This window comes from Lycium ferocissimum, chromosome 6 (assembly GCF_029784015.1).
Source record: "Lycium ferocissimum isolate CSIRO_LF1 chromosome 6, AGI_CSIRO_Lferr_CH_V1, whole genome shotgun sequence".
NCBI classification, from domain to species: domain Eukaryota; kingdom Viridiplantae; phylum Streptophyta; class Magnoliopsida; order Solanales; family Solanaceae; genus Lycium; species Lycium ferocissimum.
In genome coordinates, this window is record NC_081347.1 from 44,877,439 (window position 1) to 44,887,095 (window position 9,657).

The 9,657-nt window shown below is 35.7% G+C and overlaps 1 protein-coding gene across 3 annotated transcripts; it reads right to left on the reverse strand.

Moving 5' to 3' along the window:
* Positions 1-3,506: 3,506 nt before the first annotated feature.
* On the reverse strand, positions 3,507-9,156 carry LOC132060779 (uncharacterized). 3 transcript variants are annotated; one of them, XR_009416022.1, is made up of 3 exons: positions 8,719-8,974; positions 7,102-7,204; positions 3,507-4,719 (listed from the first exon to the last, which is right to left on the reverse strand). XR_009416022.1 is itself a non-coding variant. In XM_059453703.1 (3 exons), the coding sequence occupies exons 1-3, from the start codon at positions 9,024-9,026 to the stop codon at positions 4,576-4,578; spliced, it is 273 nt and encodes a 90-aa protein (XP_059309686.1). In that variant the 5' UTR covers positions 9,027-9,156; the 3' UTR covers positions 3,507-4,575. The 3 variants fall into 3 exon arrangements, 1 of the variants encoding a protein (XP_059309686.1); XR_009416023.1 differs by lacking the exon at positions 8,719-8,974 and adding an exon at positions 7,516-8,708 and having other exon boundaries at positions 7,102-7,325; XM_059453703.1 differs by lacking the exon at positions 8,719-8,974 and adding an exon at positions 9,001-9,156.
* Positions 9,157-9,657: the final 501 nt, after the last annotated feature.

Here is a 9,657-nt window from a genome sequence, read left to right on the forward strand (position 1 = left end):
TCAATTTTAGGTGGCATGAGAGGCCCTTTTGATGGCTGAATTTTCTGGAAATATTGGGAACTTTTGTGCTGAAAAAATGAGATTTTTGTCCCTTAAAACGGAATGCTGAAGTCGGTTTTACTGTAGCTACAGTACTGTAGCGGTACCGCGGGAATGCTGTTTCTGCGTCGACAGTTCAGTTTGTAACGTCTATAATTCTCTACTCCGATGTCCTATCAATGAACGGTTTGTTGCATTACAAACTAGACTCGACGAACTTCATTTTAGGATTTTGAAACACCTTAAAACTCCATATATACTATGAGATGTGCGCCTCCAAAGTTGACTAAAATCCATCCCGCGTTTCTCAAATTTTCGTTGAACTTATTTTCTTCAATTTGCTCAATCCCGAAATTTTCCGAAATTCTCCATACATGATATTTATCACTTATTACACTAATAATGGATTACACTAATAATGGCCATGTTCCCATGTTTCAAAATATTCTTTCCCGATTACGACTTACGAGATCGTAATTCACCCTTTTTCTTCGTTGTTACGTACTCTCCATTGCTTGTGCCTTTCAAAACATCCCATTACTACGATGAGGTACATGTCAAACTCATGCTCTGAAAACGCGGGGTATAACATCTACCAATACTTTGCCATGCTCGACCTTGATGCACTTCACTTGATCCAAATCACGTGCCCTCCTCTCCCTCGACTTGGCTAGCCTGAATAATTTCTTATCCCCGCCTTTTTCTTCTAGTTCTGCATAAAGGCGTTCAAAAGCTGCCGTTTTTGCCATCGAAACTGCCAACTTCGCCTCCTTCCTCGCCATCTTATAAAGTTCCCTATTCATCCACTTCTCTACCTCATCCTCGCTTTCTATCAACTTCGCATACGCCACCTTCTTTACTTCCACCTTCCTTTGCACTTTTCCATTCCACCACCAATCCCCTCGATGCCCACCACGACTACATGTCGAGACCCCCAGCACTTCCCTAGCTACTACCCTAATGCAACTAGCCGTTCTATCCTACATACTGGTCGCATCCCCACTACTATCCTAGGCCCCCACGACCGCAATTTCTCTCCCATCTCCGGGCACTAGTCATGGTCAAACTCCCCATCCGATCCTAGGCGTATCACCCACGACCCTCTTCTTTCTCGTTATCTTGATCCCTAAATCCATCACCAAGAGCTTATGTCGGGTTGTAAGTTTGTCGCTCGGGATGACCTTACAGTCTTTGCACAGACCTTTATCATCCTTCCTAACGAGTAGAAAGTCTATCTGAGTCTTAGCCACCAAACTACGGAAGGTTACCAAGTGCTCCTCCTTCTTTGGGAAACTCGAATTGGCTATCACCAACCCAAAAGCTCTTGCGAAATCCAAAAGTGCGACTCCTCCTCCATTCCTGCCCTGAAGCCAAAACCTCCATGCACATCATCATAACCCCTCGAAATAGGCCCGATGTGCCCATTGAAATCACCTCCCACGAATAGCTTCTCAGTAGGCGGTATGCCTCCCACTACCTCGTCCAAATTCTCCTAAAATTGCCTCTTCTCCTCCTCGCCTAAGCCCGCATGCGGCGCATACGCACTAATGATGTTCAAAGTGAGCCCTTCAACGACCACCTTAATCGACATCATCCTATCAGTGACCCTCCTAACCTCTACCACCTGATCCCTCAAATCAATATCTACTAAAATGCCTACCCCATTCCTATAGTTTGACCTACCAGAGAACCAAAGTTTATTCCCGTCTACCTCCTTAGCTTTAGGGCCTACCCATTTGGTCTCTTGAACACAAGCTATATTAATCTTCCTCTTCTTAAGAATCTTAACTAGCTCTATAGACTTCCCCGTTAACGTCCCAATGTTCCAAGAACCTACTCTCAGCCTAGACGTTCCTCTAACCCACTTACCACTCCCAACCCTCCCCGGACGAAAACATGACCCTAGTCTATCATCAATAACCAAAGCCACGAAAGCTAGTATGAACTAATAAATTATTGAAAGGACTACAATCCGCAAAATATAACTACAGGTGTATGGACAAAGAATGGATACGAGCAACCGGAGGTACCAACTCCAGTTGAACCGAACCTGCTCGCCGTCTAAAAACACTATTCACAGCTGGAGTTACTGTTCACTGCCGTGGTACTGTTCACCGCCGGAGTAATGTTCACAAAGACCTAAAAGGGAGAAGAGAAGAGAAGAGAAGAGAAGAGAGGAGGGGGAAAAGGATAAAAAGAAAAAAAGAAAATGGAGGGAGAAGGAGGAGAGCGGACTGGCCTGAAAAATTATGCCGAAAAAACTCGCCGGCGTCGGATCCGCGGTGTTCTGGCCGCCGGTGGAAACGCCAGTAGCAGATAAAAAGGGAAAAAAAAGGAGAGGTATAGAAGAAGAGAAGAAGAAGAAGAAGAGAGAAGAGAGAAGAAAAGTAGATCTGGCCGGAAAAGTGACCGGCGTTACCTGGTGTTGTAGTGGCCAGAAAAGTGGCCGGCGTAACCTGATCGCCGCCATTAACTGATCTGACAGTCACCGGAACAAAGGGCCGGAACAGTACAATGACCGTTATATGAGAGAGAGAGAGAGAGAGAGTATCCTCTTGTCTAGAAAAGCCGAGATAGAAAGTAATATAATGGAGAAATTACATATATATATATATATATATATATATATATATAGCTGATTGTTTATTAGTAGTACCTACTTTAATATGGAGTAAAAGAGACACAAAGTGACCGCTAATTTTCTCTATGTATCGGTTATAATTTGCATCAAATAGATGAATCTGATCTTGTATTTAATTAGTCAAATGTAGTTAATGTATATTAAATAATTCAATGCAACTTTTCCCTAACGTTTAGGTTATTTTATTTTTAGTAAACTGTTCAAATATTCTCAATTCTTTAATAGTAAGAAAAAATGTACTGCCCAATGTTAATTAAAAAAAGAAAAAGAAAAGATAATTGAAGAATATGAAGTTAAGAAACTATATAGAAGAATGTGTAAATGAAGTGATTTTTGGGTTTATCTTTATGATTTTCACCCCACAACTTTGCTTTAAAAATCAAACTCCCCCCTCAACTTTGAACAACAGTCATTCTCCCTCCTTTATCCTAATTAACTTTTTTAAATACCTATTTTACCCTTATATTATCAACTTGTCTTTTTTCTTTTATTTCTTTAAAATCATGATACTTTTTTCTCATCGTAATCTATGTAACTAATTTTCTATAAGAAAATAAATATTATTTTCGAGACGGAAAAAGAAAAGTAAGAAATTCTAATCGAGTATATAACTTAATGTCGTTCTATTATAAAATAAACTAGAAGAATAAGATTTTTTTTTTTATTGATAATAACCAAAACTCTTATAGCTGTATTTATACAAATAAAAATAACAAGTAATAATAACTTTATAAACATATTTCAATGTAAGTAATACAAACTAATTAATAAAAATTAGAAGTATATTATTTAAAATATTTTACTAATGACAACCAACACTCGTTTATATATCGACCATAGAGAATAAGAGAGAACTGAAACTTATAATCTGCATATACATATATATGTAAAATAACAGGTAACATGTATGTACGTGTGTGTGTGTGTACATGCATGTATATTAAAATATCAATCATAGTAACATTAGATTTTACGATAAATTCATAAAAGGATTATTCTACTTATAATATGAACTTAAATAAAAATTTATAAATACCTAGGTTAAAAAATAAATTTTATACAATATAAAATGGCATTACATAGATGGAGGATTAAAAAAGTCAATGGTAAAATAGATATTGCATAGGATAAAAGAGAGAGAATGTCTATTGTTCATTTGAGGGGAGAGTTTGATTTTCAAAGCAAAGTTGGGGGGTCAAAATCATTTTCACCCTTATCTTTATATAACATAAAAATGGAAGAAACAAATAAAAAGCCAAAATTTAGATTAATATGAAAACATCAAGTACAAGAGATGTAACTGCATTGTGAATTTGTGATTATTAACGGTATTTATTATGGAACGTTTTTGTACAATGATATAAATGAATAATTTAGTGTTTAAAGTTTATGAAGGAACAACTTATTTATTTTTGAAGGGTAATATAGTCACTCAGCTTTATAGGGTTATTTTGATATTTTAGCTTTTAACTTAAAGTGTTCCCAGTTTTAGTATTACATATCAGACTTATTTTTATTTAAGAACTTAGTACTATAAATCATACTTTTTTGATCAACTGGAAGGTCTCAATTTATTGCTCTTCCACAAGAGGATTGCTATCTCATCAACTTATACTACCATTTGGAGTAAAGGTATTTCAGTTAGCTATAAGTTTTTTATTCATTTCAAACCAGAGAACTTTAAACTACATGGTATACTTTCCCATTCGATACAACTCGTGCACCATTTGCTACAGTTCCCTAAACAGGCAGTGAAGTACAAGATCATGATATAGCTATATAGATCGAGCACAGTGACACGCGAGGCTAAATAATACTATGTACCACTAACCTGCATAAATTTCTGAATAGCTTCATTCTGATTGATGGCAACATCTTCCAGAACAAGATCAATCTTATTTTAAAGTATTATTATATGTTGGAGGCGCATAATTGCAGCAGCAGCTAAATTTTCGGACGTAAGAGGCTGCAATTAGAGATAATGCTCCATCCATAATGGCAGCTCCATTAAGCATGGTAGCTATGATAATATCATGACCCTGCAGCAAAAGACATAGTATAAAATTAAGCATACTCTTCCAAAGAAAAAAAGTTGAAGGGATTGACAATACGTATAATAAATTTAATCATGTGACGAACCTAAAGAACTGACATAATACTAAATGTCCGGGAAAGTTTAATGCCTAGATAATGTCAATCAATAACCTCTTTCGTTACACTAAAGTATAAACTCACAGATGACCAATGAAGAGACTGGGAAGAGAGCACATGTGCAAGGATGAAAATACACATCACTGAGGAAGTGAATTATAGATCAAAAAGATGCAAGATACAACATGAGACAGATTAGCCATCAGTACTGTGATTACTTCAACGCAGCCAATGGTAAGTTCGAAGGTCAGATAACTTCTTTTGAATTAATTAGCATTAATCCTAATCGGGATCCTTCCACCTATTAAAAAAGAACTGGAGTCTTGGCTCCTAATTGCAAACCTTTTAGAGACCCTGCAGTACACTATGCCTACTTAGTGATATGAATAAGTCATTGGACTGTATCCTTACGTCTAAAGAGAACAATATTGGCGAAACTTAACTTTATTCTGACAAATCATACACTCAGATATTCAAATCCCCAAACCATCAAATAGATGCAGAGATTCAGGCAAAGAGGAAAATACAATAAGCACCTTGAAAATGTTGAAAATACTCCCTCCGTCTCAAAATATTTGTCATCCTTACTAAAAATGTTTGTCTCAAAATATTTATCGTTTTATTTACCCAAGATAAAATTAAGTAGCTTTTCTCCATTTTACCCTTGTATTAATTACATCAATGACTGATTTTGTGAGTTCACATATCAATATTTAAGGGGTTTCATTATTAATGGGGTAAACATTTATTGAAGAGAGAGAATATGATGAAATATGTTAAGAGGGTAAAATAGTCAAAATGCTACCCTTATAAATGCTTTCTTAATAGGCGTGTTACGAGGAATAATAAAGATGGTGATGGAACATTAGGAATGTACATATTTAAGAAATTGTATTGAGGATATGGTTATAACTGATCATGGAAAGGAATTAAGACGGATAGTTGAAGAAACGTAACCATTAAGAGTAAGGATTTGTCAGTAGCAGAGTACCGCTGAACAAGCAACTGGACGTTAGTATAAGAAAAATTACGATGAATCTAAGGGCTTGGTTAATGAATTACGAGGGGATAATCCAAAGACGTATCTAAGCTCAACAAGTACAAGTAGGGATAACCAAGATAGTATCGAGGAGTCAACAAAAGAAAGTGCCGTATTCGAGCAAGGGAGTTATCCGTTAATAAAGAAATGAGGAACGAAGAGGAAGGACGCTCAGACGGCGAGTAGCCGTGGCGTGACCAGCTAAACCACAGAATGAAGACGTAATGAGAATGGAATACTAGTTGACTTCGATTATATACATGAGGATTGAAGATCGTACGACTCACAAATGAATTTGATACAGAGCTAAGAAAGAACAGGACGAAACTGACCAAATTATAGTATAAGTATACGGTAATTGAACAAAAATTCAATGCGGACATTGAGGATCGGTGTACTACAACATTCGAGGATGAATGTTTTTAAGGGAGGAAGGATGTTATTTAAGGGGGGAAGGATGTTACACCCTGTATCTTCGAAGAAGCCCTTATCAAATTTGAAACATAAGTACGTTGAGTTATGGTAAATAAAAATGCGACAAATATTTTGAGATGGAGAGAGTAGTTAACTTAAATGTTTAAGTCTCTAGATTCACATGTCTTTCAGTTTTCTTAGATGCATGACCTTTTGTATCATCTAGGTGGCTCTTATAACATCAATCAATGTGGTCAGATTCAAGTGTGTGTGAATGTATTTAATAAGTGTGAATGTAGAGATTCTATAAACACCTATATAAGCCCTTTTTGTAGTGAGATTATGCAAGAGTGAAGTTCTAATGATATGACATGAGCTTAATGTCTCACTCTCACTTCCTTCCTCTCTGTGCCCTGTGATATTATAAGAGCCCGCCTTATATTTCCAGCAGAAAATGTCCAAAATAAGCACTGTGATGAAATTTGCCAATGATACTAAATAGAAACCTGCTCCTCTAAAAACAGGAAGAACCAAAGGAATTATTAGACTGCTTCAGAAAAAGTAAGAGTTAATGACAATGTTAGCTCTTGCTGCATGAACAATCAAGATATGGTGGAATGGCCGAAGCTCCCCACAAATAATGCAGTAATGATCCACTGAAAAACTGTTTTTGATACTTTTATTATTGTTTCTTCCCGAACCACGAGAGCCAAGATACTCTACAGTATATTCATACACATGATATTACACAAAAAAAGAATATAAGTGTGTGTGTGTACGCCAGATTGCACAGTAGATTGGCAAGTGAGACACTTACAGGATAATCAACAAAAGACACATGTCGTAGCAGTTTACTCCTGCAGCACTCAAAACCAGGGAGATCACACATAGGACTGTCTTCTTTTGCACTTCCATATGCCCTGGTCAACAGATATTCTTTAACTCAGCAAAAGCCTAAGTTTCTCAAAAAATCAGGAGCTTATTTGTAGAACATGGGTCTACTGCCCCTAGGTTATCAACCAAGTGGCCTTTAATTAGGACCTGTTTGGCCATGAGAATTTTTCATTTTTTTCCGGATAATTATTTCACTTTATTCGGAAATCATTGTTTGGTCATGAAAATTTCAAATACAATTTGAAGTTATATTTGGAATTGAAAAACACCTAAAATATTGTTTTTACTTTTTTCACTTTCAATACATTCAAACAACCAAATATTCTTTGATTAGGACACATGGGTCTATTGCCCCTCGGTTATCAACCAAGTGGCCTTTAATTAGGACCTGTTTGGCCATGAGAATTTTTCATTTTTTTCCGGATAATTATTTCACTTTATTCGAAATCATTGTTTGGTCATGAAAATTTCAAATACAATTTGAAGTTATATTTGGAATTGAAAAACACCTAAAACATTGTTTTTACTTTTTTCACTTTCAATACATTCAAACAACCAAATATTCTTTGTAAAAACTATAACCAAACCTAACTCCAACTTCAAAATTTCAAATAAAGTGAAAAACATTTGGTTTTCATGGCCAAACGCTACTAAGGAAAAAAAAAAAAAAGGAACATGGATCTGGGGTAGTGCTCATCTTCACATTTGTATATTTAGGCATTAGCATATCAAAGATTAGTTGTAATGTTACGCTCTAGCTCATTCTTAAAACGAACAGCTTGCAGAGTTAGGGGAATAATTAATGGAGTAGTTGTTTTCAAGGAAAACAGCCATCCCAAAGCAACACATCTTTTTAGCTTTTCAATTTTTTTGAAATATTATTATCTGTGTCCCAATTTATGTGGCTCTGTTTGGATTTGGAGAGTCAATTTTTTTAATTTTAACCATAAATATAGACATGAAATCTTTAAGTTCTTTAAAATAAAACTTATGTACTTGAAAACTACGTAAAAAGTAGTATAAGTCACAATAATAAATAAAAAGCATATGAAAGAATCGCAATTAAAGAAAAAATTATTTGACTCTCAAAAGTCCGAAAGGTAGCACATAAAGAGGGACAGAGGAAGTATTTTTTTTTTCTAAGCTAGTGTTTGGCCATAGATTTTGGCTCAAATTTTGAAATTCTGTCATCAAAAAATTTTCAAGTTCCAAAAATTGGTCCAGACCAGATTTGGGTTTTTTTGGACTTTCACTCACAAAACATCAATTTTTTTCCAAGTAAAATGCATGTTCAAATACAACTTCAAGTTTCAAAAATCACAACTTTAAAAACTCAAATTTTCAAATATCAAGTTTTAACTTCAAAATCTATGGCGAAATTGGAGCTAAGTACTAGTGTTATTTCTTACTGTTAAGTATTTTCAACAACGATTTGAGAATGGCCCAACAACAACAAAAGACAGATCAAATGAGTACAAGGCATAGAAAATACAAAATTCCTTATATCTATGACGGGAAAACAAAGAGACTGAACACTAACCTTTTTCCGACGTGGTAACGGAGGTGTTAATTTTGACTAGGGAAAATTAATTACGTCGCGGTGTTTATAGAAACAAGATATCGAGGAGCAATAATTCATAATTGACTATGAATTTCCGAATAAAGTAGGAAATAGAATTGGTGTACATAGGATTTCAATTTCAAGTTTATAATTTTAATTTTTTTAAAATGTAAAATTTGATCCGAGTTTATATTTTGCAAAAAACAAAAACGACTAATTTATTGCAAAAATAATTACTCAACCTACTTACTTCCTACTTACCAACAATATTTATTTTTATCAACCATATTTATTAGTAGAACCTACTACTTAGGAAGGGCAAAAATCTGGAGAATCTTGGTTTTAGAGGATTTTTCGACAGAATGGCAAAATGAGTAAATGCTTTTCCTACTTTGAACCAGAGTCCTTAATTACAGGTCTCTGCAACGGCAAGTGCGCAATAATGCAAAGCTGTAATGTAACTAGTATTTATTCTATTTCCAGGTTGGAGTGAATGCAAGCACACTTGAGTGTAGTGGCGGAGCTAGGGGCGGGAGAGGGTTGCCGGAATCCCCTTTATCGTAGAATTATACTGTGTATATAAAGTTAAATTTCCTTTTATGCATATGTATATGGGCAAAAACTGAGGACAAGGTATCCTCGGTTTATCGACAAGAAAATTATAATTGTGATGATCTTCGCTGGATCAGACGAGTCCCAATCAGGTCCAAAATCGGGCATTGGGTCGGAGCCAGACCGATCACACCTGGTCCCGAGTCGCGGTTGGAGTTAGATATCGAGATATGATGAGAAGGCAGTTAATTATAATAAGTAAGGGACAGAAATATCCTCTATCAGCTGGATATTTCGGCACCGATCTCGCTCGTCAGTTACTAAAAGATTATGCACCTTATTTAGACTTGTACTAGGGTTAGGACT